The sequence below is a fragment of the Gavialis gangeticus genome, unplaced genomic scaffold (assembly GCF_001723915.1).
Source record: "Gavialis gangeticus isolate Ggan-Ray unplaced genomic scaffold, GavGan_comp1, whole genome shotgun sequence".
Classification (NCBI taxonomy): domain Eukaryota; kingdom Metazoa; phylum Chordata; order Crocodylia; family Gavialidae; genus Gavialis; species Gavialis gangeticus.
In genome coordinates, this window is record NW_017729032.1 from 97023296 (window position 1) to 97041710 (window position 18415).

General features: G+C 37.4%; 1 protein-coding gene across 13 annotated transcripts in view; it reads left to right on the plus strand.

The window, feature by feature from the left end:
• LMO7 (LIM domain 7) overlaps positions 1-18415 on the plus strand; it is a 167889-nt gene that overhangs the window by 122308 nt on the left and 27166 nt on the right. For 10 of the 13 annotated variants that reach the window (XM_019524710.1, XM_019524705.1, XM_019524708.1 and 7 more), the window contains 7 exons: positions 1820-1962; positions 3397-3850; positions 4588-4923; positions 8757-8871; positions 14107-14268; positions 16281-16468; positions 17956-18016. In XM_019524710.1, the coding sequence (XP_019380255.1) occupies positions 1820-1962; positions 3397-3850; positions 4588-4923; positions 8757-8871; positions 14107-14268; positions 16281-16468; positions 17956-18016 (1459 nt within the window). The remainder of the gene's footprint in view (positions 1-1819; positions 1963-3396; positions 3851-4587; positions 4924-8756; positions 8872-14106; positions 14269-16280; positions 16469-17955; positions 18017-18415) is intronic. The other 3 variants (XM_019524716.1, XM_019524711.1, XM_019524717.1) reach the window with 1 other exon arrangement.

The window sequence follows — 18415 nt, forward strand, 5'->3', positions numbered from 1 at the left end:
CCCCCCCCCCCCCGACCTTGTTGACTTGGATCTTGGGGGAGGGAGAGATGGGCCAGGTCTGCATGGCAGTGGGGCTCTACTTCCCCCTTCCTACTCGCAGTTCCCGGCCTGGTGGATAGCTGCAGCCAGGAGCAGCTGCTCAGAGCCTCTGTCTCTTGCCGATGTGGCTGGGCAGGGGGGAAGAGGGGTAAGGGGTAGGAGAAGGGAACTGAAGCTCAGAGATGTGCAACTCTCCACCGTGCCAGGAACCTGGGGCAGAAGGAGAGTGGAGCCCCTTGTTGTGCAAATCCAGTCTGGCCTGGCACCCTCCAAACCCAAGCCAGCAAGTTTATTGGGGTCTACTTCCCAACCTTGGTTCCTGGAATGGCAGAAAAGTATGCAGCTCTGAGCCATGGCTTTATACCCCCACCTTGTCTGGTCACAGGCAGGAGATGGAGGCTTCAAGCAGCAGCTTCTGGCTGCAGGTGTCCACCAGGCTGAGAACTGAGAGCAGGCATGTGGGGGAAATGCCCACCCTGCCATGTGGACACCCCTTCCCCATCATGTTGGTTTGGGGCTGGGCCTGGGCAGCTGGGGGGCTCCTTTTTCCCCAGCTGCTGCTGACAGCTGGCAGGGGGCAAAGCTGGGGAGAGGTGCTGCACTGGCCAATCAGGGATGGCCAGCTGCTCGGCTCCTTGGGTCGGCTTGCAATTCCCCAACAGCCTCCTGGGAGGCATGTGAGTACCCCTAGCTGCTGGCCACAGTCAGTTCAGGCCACCTCTGTGCCTCTTCCCCCAAGTGTGAACTCGAGTTCTGTTCACTCCCAGACTAATGTAGGGTGCTTTAAAAAAAGCTGTGAAAGTTACTGTAAATCCCCCTCAGGCTTTTTGAACCTCTGTACCTAGCCTAAAAGATAAGATGCCATATTTAGCATAGTGTCATTCTACTAGATAGTTTCTTCTCTGGGAATAGAGTATCATTTGATCTGCATGTTTGTAAATGTAATATAGGCGTAATATAAAAACAGCTATATTATAGTATCATATCATATAATATTGTATAGTATGGCTTAATACAATGATCTGCAAGAAAGATTGCAAATCACATTGGGGGAAGCTAAACAGGGCATGCTTCTGCTTAGAGAATTACATGTTAGTGTTACTGTGAAATCTAATAATAGTTAGAATACCACATTAAATTGTTCAGTGATAGAAAGCATTACACGTGCAATGAAAGTTACTGAAGGGCTGATGGTTGAGTATATTTGAGTATTCAGCCATTTAGGGGGGAAAAAAAATTTCTTCCTTGCAAATTGCATTAATGTATATTTTTTTATCTTGCTAATTCTTTAAAAAATTTCCCCAAAAATATTCTGCCTTCAATTCATCTTCAATACTGACATTAGCTTATTAAAACTAATGCATCAGTCAGTTGTTATATTGCTTCGCTTTGCTTAAAAAACAACCAAATAAACAGTTGCATTTAAATAAAACAGTTCTGTTTTCCTAGAAAATTTAAGAATAAATATTGAAGATGTAACTGGAAAGAACTGAAAAAGAGAAGTTAATTTTCCTTTTAAATTTCAGACCAGAAGTTCAACAAGCATGTCACCTAATCTGAAAAAATACAAACGCTGTGTTTCAGAAACATTTAGGTCAGACTTTGCAAGAAGACACATGAGATTCTAGCTTCAGCACAGAAAAACTGTCTGTCTACAGAGGAAAATTAGGACACTTACATCTAGTTAGAAGGACTGAGTAATGCAGTAGGATAGACTATGAAGTGGTTACAGGTCTCCAGAAAATTAGATATCCCAAAACTCACGTGACTTCCATTTTAGGATCTCGCAAAATGGAAGAGTCGCCGAAAAAGTTTCACTTCAGATTTGCAAAAGAAAAAGGAAGAACGAGAAGAAATTGAAAGGAAAACCTCTGAGGTTTCTGTAAGAAATACCAAATCACTGAAAGAAATGCAGCGAGACAGGTAATGCGTCCAACTGGGGTTTCATGTGTATTATTTAAGGGTGAGCTTCTTTGTTTCCTACTATAAAGTAGCTTTAATTAGCATTAAAATTATGCTGGCATATGAAGTCAAATTAATGTAGTACATTTGGGGGTGTTTTTTTTTTGGGGGGGGGGTTGATAAAGGTTTCCTTTGCTCAGTTGTGACTTATTTGTCTAGATTTCTGCATTACATAAATAACTGAATGGCAGGTGCAACTTAGTTGTGGGCAACTTACAGAGGATGTTAAATCTGGCTAGTGATGTACCATGAAATTTAGGAAGTGAAACTAGGTATAAATAAGTTTATCTGTTTTTATCAAATTTGCATTTATATTAACAGTGTTTGGTTTAAAATTAGCTTAGCCAGGTTAGAATGAATAAGTTGGTCAGTCATGTTTTAGTCCCTGGGCTAGTTTAATAGAATTGGGTATTTTTCTTTAATACTGTAGTTGTAATTTTCTACTAGTTGTAGACATGTATTTACATGGTGAGTAAATATATGCCGGGTACTTGTTATATCACAAAATAGTAGGACTGTGGGTTCTTCAACTTTCTCAACGCAATTGCTATGTGAATCCATTTGCTATTTATAGAAATAGGTGAAATGCAAATAGTTTTAACTCGCTCTTCAAAGGGAAAGAAAGTAAATACAGTAATGCAACACTATTTGCCCTATAGGTGATGGTGGTTTTATAAATACATTCTCTCATCTATTTTAAATGAATGGCTGTGTATAGCTGCTGCATACATATAGACAGCAAATGAAAAGGACCCTTTTTGAACACATTCTGAGTTTCAGTGCTTTTTTTTTTTTCAAGATAAAAAATACATTTTATTCAGTATCAGCATAGATGTTAATTGTACTTGATGGCCAGTATCTCCACAATTTTAAAAATGGTTTTCTAAAACACTATTGTTGTGCTAGTGAGCTTTTTACACTACATGGAAACATTTAATTGTAAAACAAACAAAAAACAAAACCACTAAAGTTTAGCTTCAGGATCGACGAACACAATGTTCACTACAAATTAGTTAAGCGTTTTGGTACAGTATTTAATAAGACAATAGTCTTCAGGTGGCAGTCTTCCACCCTTCCAAACTAAGTACATTTCCCTCTCTTAACTTCCTTTGAAGAAACATAGTTATTACAGTTTTCCAAAAATTTTAACTGGATTCCTTGGAGAAAGACCAGTTTTGGCAGCACAGCCAGCTGATAACATTAGAATTTATAGAATTATTGGCCATTTTAATATGTGAAAAGTTTTATTTAACTTTGGAGAGACAGCAGGATTCATTTTAATTTACCTACTGCTTTTTTTCTTGCCTCAAGCATTTAGTAGCTGAAAGACTTTTTTAAAACCCACCTGTTCACCAGGTCACTCCTTTGGTATTTTAATGAGCCCTGTCTCCTCAGGGAGAAGAGAGATCACGAAACCTACGGTGACAACCAGCCAGCAACTGAACACAAGTGGATTTATTCGTCATATGATGATGTGTTTAGCGTAGAAAAACCATCTTCCAGACCCTCAGTAGCAAAAGATTACTTAGTTGAAAAAGATACCACTGATGGCTTTAAGAACAATGAAAAACCTTTAGCTGTACCATCTAGCACAGAGAATTTGCAGAAGTGGGAGAGCTATGCAACAGGTGAAACGCAAATTCCATCTAAAAGCCTGTCCGAAAAACAGAGCTCAGCTCCTTTGTCTACTCACCATTCAGTGAATGCACAAACTGGGTCAGCTCGGGTTTCAGCTTCTCTACCCAGAAGTTACCAGAAAACTGATACCTCTAGGTTAACATCTGTGGTTACACCAAGACCTTTCGGCGTCCACACACGAGGAATCTCATCACTTCCTAGATCATTTACGGTAAAAATATCCTTTTTCTTAATGTATATGAATTATTATAATCTTAAATAAGTCACCAAACAGTACTTTTAACATCATAATTAATTACCTTCCAAATTACCTGTGATTGCAGTACACAGGGTATATTAAAAATGGAGCAGATAATTTTGTTGCTATGTTCAAACATTTACTGATACATATTTTAAATGATCACTTGTTGACTGTACTGGTACTTTGATCAGACTGTGTGAATAGTAATATCTTTTTGTAAAGTTTCCTGCCAGAAAATTTTTTAAAAATGTGTTACAGTTTTCTGGAACTTTTTCTTTGTATCAGATAATTGCTAATAAATCAGGACAGCATCTTATGTGGTGTAAATGCAACTTGATAGAACAGTGAGATTTTTCTCCTTTGTACTGAAACACAACATGGAAAATCAGAATCTGTGTAGATTTTTCATAGCTTTTTCAAAAGCCCTTAGTTTCTCCAATTTTGCATCTGGTAAATAGGTAAGCTTTTGAAAGCATATGGTTTGATTGTGTCACTCCTGAATTCAAATCTGGATTATTTAGTTTCCTGCTTTCTGTTAAGGCAAGGAGTAAGTGGTATTGAATGGAATGACTAAAAAGGTAATTGAAGAGAAGGAAGAAAGGTCAAAGTGCTTTTTTTTGGTTAAACTTTTTGGATTATTGAAATACTCAGTTTGTGGCTTGTGGATTTTTAAGAATTGCTTTTCTATAATAACATTTTAATTCTAGATGGACGATGCCCAGAAGTATAATGGAGAAGTAGATAGAGCCAAGAGAGCTCCAGCTTTGTTCACCAGCAATTCATTTTCACAGCCAGAAACAAGACAGCCTCTTTCTACCACTGCATGGAAAAGTGGTGTTGAAGATGCAGAGGATGAGGAAGAGGAGGAGGAAGGTATTAAAAGAACACATTTGCCTATTTCAGTAGCCTCTACTGCATCCCAGGACCAGGATGCTGGAAGCCATGGTCTTAAATCAGAGTATTATACTTCTCCTGACTCTCTTACAGTTGCACCCTCTGCAGAAAGAAGAAGCCTGCCAGAGCCTGAGGTTTCAAGGTCACAGGTGAGTTTGAAAAGTATATAATTACTTGCAGTAATCTAGTAGACCTAGGGCAGTGTGAACAAAGATTATTATTAAAACCTTAGGCCAATATTCTCCAGTAATAAGAGCTGCTCAGAGAAACAACTTAGGCCATTTCATCCAGCCTCTTTTTCAGATAGTATAGGGGAAAAATAGTATTTGCTCTTTTGGTAACTACAACACTTAAAACTCTCTGCCCTGAGCTTCACTGCATTTCTAATTCAAGTACAAAGTGAGTCTGATGTTCAGTTCAACATTTCCCAGGTTTCAGTTTTTGTGCCCATGATTTGCAGCAGCAAATTATCTTATCTCCTGAGTACAGTCACATGAGTGACCCAAATTGCACTAGCCTTTATTTGCGCCCTCAAACTGCAGGAGGCAAAATAATTCAGGCGTTAAAAATCTGACCCTTTTTAATGTACCCAGCATCACAGTTTCATCTCTGCTCCCCATTCCCACTCTCTCCCCAAATTGGCCTGAATCAGTGCTTTTTTAAACTAGTTCTCCAGCTAGGTTTTAGTTTAACAACTGTTTTCACTCTTAAACTAAATCACATCCTCACTAATTGTCTGATGCAAAATTTTCCAACTTTTGTTCAGAAATTGGATCTAGTGTTCTTTATAGAGCTTTGAGGACTATAAGGTACTGTATTCATGAAGCTGTTGACTGTTGCTGTCTCCTGTCAGTCTCAGGTTTCAAATGTAAATTGAATACTAATAGCTTCAGCTGTCAGTAGCATCCTGCAGTTGAGGTTACTAAACCTCAAAGATCATGCTGCAAGTTGCATTCTCCACATTTTTTACATTTCTCTAAATGCTAATTATGTCTACTGCTGAAGCAAAAAAACCCGAATGCTGATCATGAAGTCACTCCATATTCTTCTTATTCTTGTTTTAATATTGTTTTGGAAGTGTCAGCCTGTTTGGACAGTAGCTTGTTTTTCTTTAATCAAATTTTTCTTGAGAGAGCAAGATTTGGGTTTTTTTTTTTTTTTTCAGTTTACAGATTTTTAGTACTGCTTTTGGCCTGGCAGCTCTAAACTGCCTGCCTGGTCATCATAATTAATTTATTTAATTGTTGTTTCCAAAGTCCTGTTTGTTACAAATAGGAGGAGATTATGATAATTTAAATAATAATAATACAAGGGTAAGTAGAGCGGTTGCTGTTAAATTTGGTAGGATATGTATTAAATTAGATATAGGGACTTCATGTGCCCATTTTTGCTTTAGAAACAAAAATTTTAGGTTCAGGTTTCATTTTTGTTCACTGCAGTGATAAAAAGACTAAGCCTAGCTACTGTTTGGTTATCAGGCGCACGGGTGTTTTATACAGCATGCATCAAACAAGATGTAGTTGAGGTAGAAAATCCTTTTCTACTTAATCTGCTGGTAAATCATTTCATGGCCAGGTGAGAGACTGATAGTCAAGTAAATGCTAAAGCACTAATGTTGAGTTTGTAGACCAATATAATCTTTGGAGAGAACCTGTCAAAGCAGCAAGGCTAAATTCAGTGAATGGAACTGGACTCTCCTGTCAGGTGGAGTAAGAGTAAAGATCCATTCGTAGTTGGGGAAGGTAAAAAGATCTCATTTATTCTTTTAAGGAACAGCTTAATGGCCTAAATCTTACTTCATACATTATTCTTTGCTGAACTTTAAGTATAGTAGTAAAATTTCAATATACGGTAATACCGTATTTTCTCACTTACTACCCACACATTTTTCCTACCCTCCTCCCCCTACAAATTGGTATGTGTTTTAAGCAAAGAAGCTGATCTTCTGACCAAGATAGAAACATCTTGCTTTGATTTCTACTCCACAGTGCAGCAACTCATGCATTACTGGTCAGGCAGCTGATGGCCTCAGTAGACTTAATAGCTTATTGCTCCTCACCCTGGAAGAGTTAACAGTCATCTCTCCTTTTTAATGATCTTGATGTTCCACTAATCAAATTAAACTTTTTAGGTGATTTTGCTGTTTGCCACCTTCTTCTGTTCTCTCCCTTTCTATTTTACAACCTCAGAGATTCTTTAGCTTTTTCAAAATCACAGATCCCACCTATGGAGACCAGTCTTCAGCAGTAGCTAATTTTCAGCGTTAGTTGAGCAGGAAAGCAAGGGTGAGTCAGCTGCTGATTAGGCTCTATCTCTACTCTGCATCTATAACTCTGGGGTAAAAAAAATCTTTCTCTCCCCCTCTTTCATTCTGCCTTTCATAAAAAAGGAGCATATTATTTTCTGGGGCTTGTATGTGAAAAAATATGGAATTTTGACTTGATGCAGTCAGTTAAATAACTAAAGAAAAGTAAGAACCTATGTATGGGCCAGTGCCTGTAATAGCTAAGTAAATTGCACGCTGGTTCAATAAACTGTAAATGTCTGAGTTTTGCCAAAAATGTTTCTTTCTTAACAGAGAGAGATACCGTTTTTTCATCTGTGTCTTCTAGTCTGCTATTATAACATCTTCTCCTCTGATTGGTAATTGTCTTCAGACTCATGATCCAAAGGGTTGACTTAAGTTTTTTGAATGCTTCCACATATTGCCATTGGAGCTGGTGTCTGTGCCTTTTTCCTGCTTCTCTTTGCTTGTTAAACTCTAACACATTCCCCTTTACTAACTTAGAGTACCTTTGCTTACTTAATTTGGTTTGATATTACAATGTAGGATTAGATGTTGAAGTGTTAGGTAAATGAAAGGGGAGAATAAGAAACAAGGGTAACCATATTTGTAACCATATGAATAGAGATTTATTCCAGTAATTATGCAGATAGTGGTAATCTATTGAGCTAAAAATGGCCCACACTGCCACAGCATGTGGTTTAGTAATAGAATATTGTTTTGGGGAAATGTATCCATTCTGACAATTTCCAACAAGAAAAAGCTAAATGAATCATTTCAATTTTCCCGTTATGGCAAAAACATCAGTGTTTGTGTTTGGATCAGGGAAAAACTATTAATTAGGCTTTTCATTATATTAAACTAAATATCATATCACTGAATAGTTGAGAATGTTCTGATAGTAAACTAAATATTCTTACTTTATCAAAACAGAAGGCTTAGATAAGTTCAAATTGAATTTTTTTCAATATTTTTGTTTTGCAGGGAACTTTAGCTTTTTGTTCTGACTTGTAACAATTTTTGAAGTATCAGTTCCCCATGGAATGGACTGTCTGGCTTCCAGCCAGGTCTAGGAATTGCTTTATAATCTAAAATCACCATGTCTAAGAACAGCCCATTGACTTTCTGGAACTCTGCGGAGAGACACTGGTCCAAGTTTGGTGCATCCAATTTCATAACAGTGTACTCATAAATATAGATTAAATGAGTTACAATTATCCAGCTTTTTCAAATTCCCGCTATAGTCTCATGAGGCAGTGAGCACCCCAAGTATACTAGAATATGTGCAAGGACTTACTAGGGTTTTTTCTTCTTCAGATGCTACAATTGGTGCTCCTAGGGGGGATGAAGTGTATAAAAACTAACTGCCCATTTTTTTTAAATTGAGATCATAATGTCTTTCCAATTCCTATAGAATCTTACCACAGGATTTTGACCTGAGGAACCTGCTATGATGAATGTAATAATAAACAAACTATACATGACTACAGGAAACAATATACATTTTAAATTACTCGCCTAAATAACAAACAAGCAAACAAACTAGTTAGCATGATCTACAAGGAAAACCATTTTAAAGTCAGTTAATAGATAATTAAAGTGTACATTGTGAGTAGCCTCACTTATTTAGTGGATAAACTTTCCCTCATGTAAATGCCTGTGATACCAGATACTGCAGTGTCATGTTTTATTTTTCAGGACCAGTACAGTGAAATGAGAATCAGTATAAACCAGAGACCTGGTAAGAGGCACAACTTTGGGTTTACAACAAATTGGAATACTTCTGGGGTCTTTGTGCAATCAGTTGAAAAAGGTAAATTCATATTTAATCCTCTTAGAGACTTTGTTCCTATTGTTAATGCACTGAGGCTTTCAAATAAAGGCATTTACTTGTAAGAATTGATGGAAATATTCCTAAGAATTCAGAAGGGGGTAGAAAAGAAAACGGGGAATACTTATTTGATTGTTAAAAGCTAAATATTCTACAGTGCCTTTGTATAAGTATCACTTAACTTATTTAATATTAAGCATGTTCTGAAACAATTGTATATCCATAGCATAAGGTTTTGTGATGCCTGAAGCAGTTTAATGTTTTGGAAGATAAAGACATACTGTTCTTTTCTCCTATATTTTTAAAGGTGTTAGTTCCTACTGTGTATAAACCCAGGTGCACAAGAAAGATTATTGTTACCAGGCATATATTTCGTTTCAGGTTTGCCTGCCTCCACTGTATTGAACATTGGAAACTATTACTTTTGAAAAGTAACTGCAACCTCTAAATTCTTTGACTGAAATTTAATTTTTTTTCAGAACAGAGGTAGTAAAAATCAACTGGAAGTTGCATTCAGAATTGGAATAAACAGTAGACAGTAACTAAAGCTCCGTTTCCTTTAGATATGTATTAATATCAAAGATTAAGATTCTTGTCTCTCCTGTTGGGGATGACATTTCCTTTTTACATTTCTGAGTTTTTAGTGTAGTTTGTTTTAAAGAGCAAACTATATTTTAATGAAGTGTTAATTAAAAAGAATAATTGTTCAGAAAATATCATCTTTTATATGGTATATGTTGTTTTTCAGTAAAATTCACTCCAAGTTTTGCTATGTTCATTTTTATACCTGATGGCTTAGTGCACAATAAAAAAAACAAAACAAAACTCCAAGGAAAGGAGAAACTGTTGCAATATAGCTTTTATTAAACTCTTTTTCATAGCAAGAAAAATGATTAATTGCCAACTTATGTATTGACTTTAAAGTGAAAACCAGGACTGTGTTTACATCGGCTGGGCCCTACTAGATAAACAGAATCAAACAATGAATAACCCCTTTATCCAAGAGTAATTTAAAATTGTTCTCATTGCCACTAGGCCTCTCTTTTTATGCCAGTTACTCTGGGCAAAGATCTCTCTCTGTGCTGCCTACTGTAAATCAAAATAAGAGTAACATTACAGTAATGCTGGTTAATGTTTATAGGATTGTAGTGCGCAAAGGTCCCTGTCAACTCTGATTCTGGGCTCTGCCATGCAGGGAAGGGTGAATGTTTGGTCGTGGCTATCTCAGTTTATACTTTGTCCTAACCATGAATAACATGTCAAAGTACAAAGGAAATGACAGTAACTTTTTTTTTTTTAACTGAACTGTGCCTAATATTTTCACATACATGGTGTGGTTAATGCTGCCTTGAAAGCTAACCAGTGTTCCATCACTGTGAGGTAGCTACATAATAGTTACAAAAAAATAAGGGCAGCACTTGAAATGCCAGAGCATGCTTTCACTTTTTTCTGCTCATTTCTTAACGCTTGCTTCATATTTAAAAGAATGTTGACATTTTAGCAAACCATCTTAACTACGTTGTTTTCCTTAAAATATTTTCAGTGCCTTTCATTCTTGGTTTTTACAGTGATTTATATGCTTCATATATCTTTTTATTTTAAATGCTCTGATGACAAAAAAACATTGTGCCAAACCAGCATGCTCTTGATATTTGTTCCCTTCAAAAGATTTTTAAAAGTTGAAGTGCATATTTGACCAGAGTCCAGTTAACACCCATAAAATAAACCAGGGTTGCAGTTTTTTTTTGTAACAATTTCTACACCTTCTACTAAATAAACAAAGAAAAAGCCTGAGAAAATATTAAGTGACCTAGCCAGTTTCTCCACTGCCCTGTAGTTCTCCACACCTGAAACGTCCCTCTTCTCCCTTGCCCATTTACAACCAGTATTTGAGATGACATGAGTGACCTAAGGATACACGTGACTGAAATATACCAGGTGTAGCCATATAGGGCTGTCTTCTTTGCAAACCAAATTTGACCCACTTTCTTTGCACTTTTTTTGTGATGTGAAGCTAACCAAGCACTGCAATTTGTTCTATTGCAATAATATCCAAATGGGCTAAAGAAACACTTCTGTGGAAAATAGGAATAGAAAAAGAAAAGATTTACATTTTTAGCAGAAAATGTTTTTTGCTTCTAGTGGAAATTTTGAAAAATACCATAACTCACTTGCTTTAATTATGATCTAAAATTAAATCCTATGCAGTAGCAGGAAAAAATTCAGTTCATTCAAGTGCTTATTTAGTTTTATGTGCATAGATATAATTTAGAGACTCTAGCAGTTGCCATTCATTCATTCGTATAGTGATTTTTGTATGTTTTGTTCTTTGTAGTTTATGCTTTCTTAGTCTTACTTGATAATTTGAACTTCTTCTCTCATAGTCAATTGTTGAGTTTCAACTTGTTATAAAGTAGTTGTTTCAGTATGCCTCTCGCTTTGAACATTAGCTTTGACTTAGTTTAGTCAGCTTTCTAAGCTTATGGGGGAAGAATCTTCTAAAGTGACATTTCAGTGCATGACCAAAATTATTTGTTAAGGAGTATTAGAAATATGGAAAGATAAGTATTTACACCGTCAGCTGAGTCTGAGATATTTCCAGTTACACACATTATGTTTAAAAATATATTACACATGGCATTATTTCAGTTGTGAAAAAATAAAATACAGCATGCTTCCTGGATAGCACAACATTTTATTGGACATGATACTGCACAGTTATTTTACAACCCAAAGACACCAGATTTTGAAAGTAATTTTCATTAATCTTGTATTGCATGAGCAGTATCTAGAAAGACATGGATTCATCTATATTTTTTCATTCCTATACCTTCTTCTGCCTAGTCTTTATTCCATAATATTGTACGTATAACATGCAGCAAAAGCTTGGATTTACAGTGGTGGTGTATTTTTTTTGGTTTTGGTTGCTTTGGTGAGGATCTACGAGAGTCCCTTTGAGTCCTCAAATTTTAAAGAATAGTCAAATGAATGGAATATTGAATTTCTTAACCAGCATTTAATTCAGGAAGAAAAGAGAAAATGTTCCATTTTATTCATTCCTGTACCCTAACATTTTAAGATGCTGGGAAATTTCTGTTCTTTTAATCATTCTGCTGCTTACTGTGTCACCCCTTGGAAGTCAGTGCCCAGGACTGGTGGTCCACTCCCTTAGGTTATGTGTCTGCTACGTAGTGTGATCTCTACTCCCAAGTAGTCTGGCTTTTGATCATGTCCTGTCTACCTCCTCTCCTTGTTCTGCACCAAAGGGAGATGCATGAAGGGGGAAGCTGCTTTTGAGGTGAGGTACTCTTCACCACTAACCCTCCTGCTCCTCCTTCCCTCCCCCACCGACGCTAAGTATAGGTGGTCAAAAAACCTGAGGCTGAATTGATTCATCTTCATGGGTTAGTCTAAGCTGCGGAGATTGAACTGATAAGCAAATGATCAGACATTCACTTTTGACTCCAGAAATACAGACACATGCCTACAGTGGTGCAGGCCAGAAGCTGGGGGGTGTTAAAGCATGCCTCCCTGCTCAGCTGAAGCAGACAGCTTGGGCCAAGGCTAGCCTACCCACCCTGCAATGGGTGATTTGTGGGGGAGGTGCAAAGCACCCTGAGATGCTGAGGGACTGTGAGTGAACTTGAATGTGGAGGGGATCTGGGACAGAAGTTCAATAAAGTAATTTAACCTAAATCAGTTAAGCCTGATGATTCATCTATCCAGGTTTATCTTAAACTGGTTGAAATCTGCCAGTTTGAAAACAGCTTATGTGCCCTGTACTTCTGTTGTGTTTCAGATTTGAACAGGTTTCCAATCTCTTATGCCAGTTTACATGTAATTTCTGTCCTTAGCCCATGTAAGTCTTGAATCTTCTGTCTCTGGCAGCCACAGTGTCTTCACTACTGTATTTCTGGGTTTGGTGTAAGTGAACAGGGGTGGGTAGTATGTTGTGCTTGAGAGCAGCCCTCTCCAGGAGTCCTGCAACATAGTATAGCTGTACCCATAATTCCTTGACTTCCAGTGGTGTCACATTTTAAATGCCATCTAAACTGTTATTTGGAGGCCCTGGCTCTTATTTGTAAAATCTTTGCAGGGATATCATAAAAAGTGGAGATGAGTACTACATGAACAAAGTCATCTGCTCTTGCCTGTACAGGATTTTCTTACAGGATTTTCTAATGTTGCATACAGTCTGTTTCTAAAAGTCCTGAGTACTGCTTGCACCACTTCCTTTCAGAGACTTTTTTATAATTCAACAGAACTTCTACTTAATTTTTTTCCTTATCTACAGCTTTTACTTTCCTTTCTTTAACTTCATCTCACTGCCTTTTAAGTTTCCTGCCTCTGATCTGTCAGGTTTCCCTCCAGTAGTATCCACTCCTTTCAGGTATAATTCACGGAATCCTTCTCCAAGGGAAAATAACTTTTTAGCCTCCCCCCCCCCCCCCACTGAATTGAAAGGAATTCAACTTAAGTCCATATCTTGCTTGCCCCTTAATCTGGTGCTTTAGAGCTTCTCATAAATTTGTCTCTTTTCTGGTGGTTTCTAAAATTATACATACTGTACACCAGGTTGGTAGAATTCAAGTTCAGCCTAGAATAAAAGTAGAGCTTGGTTGAGCTATTGAACTTGCCAGTAATTTAAAGAACCCAGAAAAATTTAACTTGGAATACAGCCCAGCAGTATCTTAACTAAGCTCAGCCCTGGTTAATTCTGAAATAACACAAATTGCATTTCAGTAAGGCAGTAGGCAAAATGACATTCACTTCAGGTGCACCCAGAAATCCAGAATGCTAGCAGGGTACAAACTGCAAACAAACGCAACATGAATGCATTTTTGGCAGATACCAGGGTGCTTGCATTGCCTTGCCTTCAAGATCAGACTTGTCAAGAAAGAGGCAACAAAAATCTCAAAATAAACAAGTCAGTCACAGGTATGAATATGTAAATCTGAAAGGCTCAGGCTTCCTCTATGATTCCTGCAGATGTTTTAATAGAAAAGAAAACATTATTCCAACATTAACCAAGATACCCAGCACTAAATGGACCAGAAAGTCCAATGCACGGTAGTAATTCTTCCAAGCTTACTTAACTCTCCAGCTACAATGAATATTGATTTCAGGAAACAAAATGATTGGCTATTTTTTCGATTGTGACAGTGACAAAAATGATCTGAGTGGTTTTTTTTTCCTCCCCAACTTCTGGTGTGTTAGGTAGCCCTGCAGATCTTTGCCAGCTGCATGTAGATGATGAAATCATTGCTGTCAACGGCACAAAGGTTTCACACATGGACCCTCCTGAGGGGGAAGAAGCCATTGCTAATGCGCTAGAAACTGGAAACCTGGTCATGGATGTCAGACGATATGGAAAGAATGGTGAGTTGTTTCACAGGGCAACTTCAGTATGCTTAGTAAGGTGAATATGCTTTGTCTTTGAGCTCGATGCATGTGTTGCAGAGTCCCATAATCCTTACTTTAAGTGTTTTGTTAGTGTGGCTGCTTCATAATAACACAGCTTGGTATCCTTCTTTTTTGGTTTCCTTTTTAACCATTTATACTGCAGCAGTCTTCACTGGCAAGTCTACTGATCTTAATTTAGTGACAATACTTATGCACTGGCCTAATTTTTGATGGAACACAAAGCTACAGGTGTGTCCTAGGATTGTTTCTTAGGTGTGTAAGGAGACTATATAAAGGGATAGAAAATGTCCTTTCTTGCCACCTCAGTTGCCAGCATGTGTGAAGGCGGTTGTTTGTTCAGATTGGATAAACCACCCCTATCTTTCCTGACAGGTTTTGGAGACAGCAGCTTTGCCCCCATCTTCCCCTTTGGGTATAACACTCCACCCACATTCCCTTCTGAACAGTAGGGAAAGGAGCAGGAAATATACATGATGCACAGTGGAGCAGAACCTAGTATGTTACTTCTGAGATGTGATGTGTCTCATTCAAAGGAGGACTGTGGGAGTTAGCCTTTCAGGCCAGGTGTAGGCATTACACTTTTACTGGTCTAAGTGATTGGAAGCTGGTTTATACCTGTAACAGAACAGAAGTTCGGCACGCAAAACCAGTCTATACCCATAACAGGACAGAAGTTTGGCAAGCATAGACTGATTTTAAAATGGCAGAACCCAGTCTAATATTTGCCCCCATCCTCTCCAAGGGTGAATATGTGTTCTGTTTGGTACTTACCTAAACTATGCCACTTACAGAAAACTGTGCAGCTTTGATCAATTCCACCTTGGAATTTTTCAGTATCTGTACTTAGTTTTAGGGTTAAAAATTCCTTCCTGGCTATGGTACCACCATTCTGGCTCTGCATGAAGCACTAATCCATACATCCTTCCTGGTTTGAAGGAGATCTGGCAAAGCCTCAAAGTTTTCTGTTGGCTTGGCCCTAACACATTTTGAGAGTCAGACAAGGAATTTCCAGTGACCACATATGTCTCATATCAGTGATCTTTTTACTTACACTACTACAGCTTGAGTGTCATTTGGTGGGGCAGGAAAATATAGAATAGGATATTAAACCAAAAAAAACCCAGCCAAAATGCTTGTTAAAACTTGTCCAGAACCTTTGGTAAATAATGAGTGACAGGCTCCAAGAAAAATCAAAAGCAGCAGACCCTGGAAGCTACTGGTATTGATCTTAATTTGGTTCTGGATTGAAGGGTGGCTGCAACTCTTGTATGAGATTAATGTTAAGGTAAGGTTAGCTTTCCCTTCAATCATGTTTCATTTGGCTTGTATAATCCTTTCTTGAATCAATAACTTCCTAGTTTATTGGAACAAGGAGTAGTATTTGCCTTTCCTACTTGTATACAGTTAAATTTGTGACCTGTCATTGAAAACCCAGTCCCTGGGCCTCATTAGCTGCATAATATAGTCAAATTCAATGTGGATTATAGCAAATAATCAATAGGGACAAATTTGATTTATCATGCCCCTGGAAAAATATGGCAATAGTGGTCCTGGAGCTCTGTATGTATTTAAAACCCTGCTTTCTGTCCAGGATGGCTTGATAATAGTCGAGAAGAGTTAGATTTAGCAATGAAGTTTTTTGTGGAAAAATTGCTTTTAATGAATAATAATAAATATATATCTCGATTTATGTAATATATCTAAGTAAACTTGCTAATATCTTTTGAGCCCTGCTTTTGACTAACTGGCTTATTGGGGAAGGCGGTCTGCTTATAAAAAGTCTAAGCTTTTCCTGTCTCTTACAATGTCTACATAATTCAGCTTTCTTCTTTTTCTCCTCTCTTTCTCCATTGTGTATGTGTATGTTTCCTTGTTATTGTCTGATTTGAATGTATTTTCACTAACTCTTGTTCTTTACTTTGGCATCTCTGTCCACATTCATTTCTTGATCTCCATGTGCCAATCAGATTGGGGAAAAGACCAGCCTTCCCTGCCAAATGTAAGGCATAAAATCCTCAATCTCACCAGTCTGGCTGCCAACATTGTAGGTACATCTGAAAATAAATGGATTGATGCAACTTCTGGAGATCATTTTCCCACCACGTCTTCAGACATATCAACAAAAACAGATTTCAACAGCAGTCTTCAAAATTCTGTAAGTTGCTTGTAGTTTTGTTTCATTGTGTATTTTTTCCAGAATTGTAGAATGTTGGGAGAAGAAATTGACAGACAAGTTTTAAGATCTTAAGGAGAAAAACAATAAATCTAGCAAATGAGCAAGATTTTTCAATTGGCTTTTTAATTAGTCTCTGTTTTAATCCATCACTTCCTGTGTAAATGTCTAACTTTTATTTAATGTACAAAGCCAGTATAACTGTTTACACAGAGTTTTAGAATGACAAGGCAGCAGTATCTTTCTGGTAGCAATTTAGTAAGCAGTTGGCTTCCATATGAATATGCAAAGAACTCCTACTATATTAAGATGACATTTGCCTGGATGTAATTGAAGAATCTCCAGAATAAGCAGCACAAAGAAACCTCATTTTGGCCACCTTGTGGAAGGGAATGCTCTTTACTGATGCACTGAAAGCTCTTGTGCTAGATGACACTTTCCACTTGGGGTAAGAGTGGGTTGATGGCATGATGGAGTGTTGGTCCACTCCTTTCTCCTCCATTAACATAATTTAGAGCTTCTACTATCTGGCCAGGTTATAAAAGAACAGGGATCTAGTTTGACTCTACTTTGTCCAAAAGGACTACAAGTAGAGGGACCCCACCTCCCTAGTATTTAGATTCCATTTTCTTTTCTAAATGACAATGCTTTTACTGATTAGATTTCTTCTTTTCTTCTGAGCCTGGAGCTTTTTAAGTAGGTGTGTGTGGTGGAGAGAACTTAGGTTTTGTTGTCTTGTTTCTGGGAGTAATGCAATTGGTCTAGCTTAGAAAAAAGCAATACTCATCTTTAAAAAAAACAAAAAGAAAACAAAAAAACAACAACAAAAACCTTTTTGCCATTTTTATCTTAAGTTGCTACAGTGTGCGTAATACTCTCTTTCAGCTTCACTGTCATAAGGATAGGGAAGCAAAGAAACTATGAATACTGTGGTGATGTTAGTTAATAAATTAAGAGAAAAAATATTTTTAAGAGTGACTGCTGTATTTCCATGAACAGGGAATCAATAAATGTTAAAATGTATACAGGCTTTGACGAGGACATGTGTTCTGAATATAAGCCTTAGAACATTACTTCTTTAAAAATGGCTACTGCAGGTATTTAATAGTAATGCGCGTGATACTCTTCCAAGAAAGGTAAAGTTTATGCTTTTAATTTACTTAAACTCTCCCCCTTAGTCCCACCTCAGGGATTCAGATAGTTACCATTTTGGCTTATAACTTTTTTCTAAACCAAATTTAATTGTTTCTTTCAGGCCATCAGCTAATGATGGGCATTAATTCTAGCAAATGCCTGTAGTCTATATACAAAATATATTAGAGAAAATTTGTTACAAGTTACTCATAAGTTATAGGAACTGTCTGGCATACTTTAACTTTGTGCAATTCCTGTGAGAAAAAATGGTGATCGTGACTGATAAATTAAAATGAAACCATGGAATTGTATTTAAATAGTTTTTCTTTTTGTAGGATACTGGAGCCAAAGTGATAAATGGGATGCAAGCAGATTTGTGTTCCAATGAGCAAAAAGGTAAACTACTGTCTTTTGTCAGCTAAATTTGTAAGTTAATTGTAAAGGAGAGAAGAGAGAATACAGCTATTGTACCTATAAATGTTAGTGGAATACTGGAGGCTGCATGTCTAGCACACAAGTCTGATTGCACTCAAAATAGGCAGGGTTGCGCTACAGCAGAGGTTCACAAACTTTTTCTTTATTACATACCTCCTTCAGATGTATCAGCTGCATGCATATCCCTACCAGCATACCTTTTATATTTTTAACCCATTAAATGCTAATTATTCTAATAAAAAATTAAATCTGCAGTTACACAATTTTTCCTGTGTTCCTAGTGATGTCTTGCATACCACAGTTTGGGAACCTGTGTTACAGGGAATGCTCGGTAGTTGAAGAAGAGTGGCTGTAGCTTCA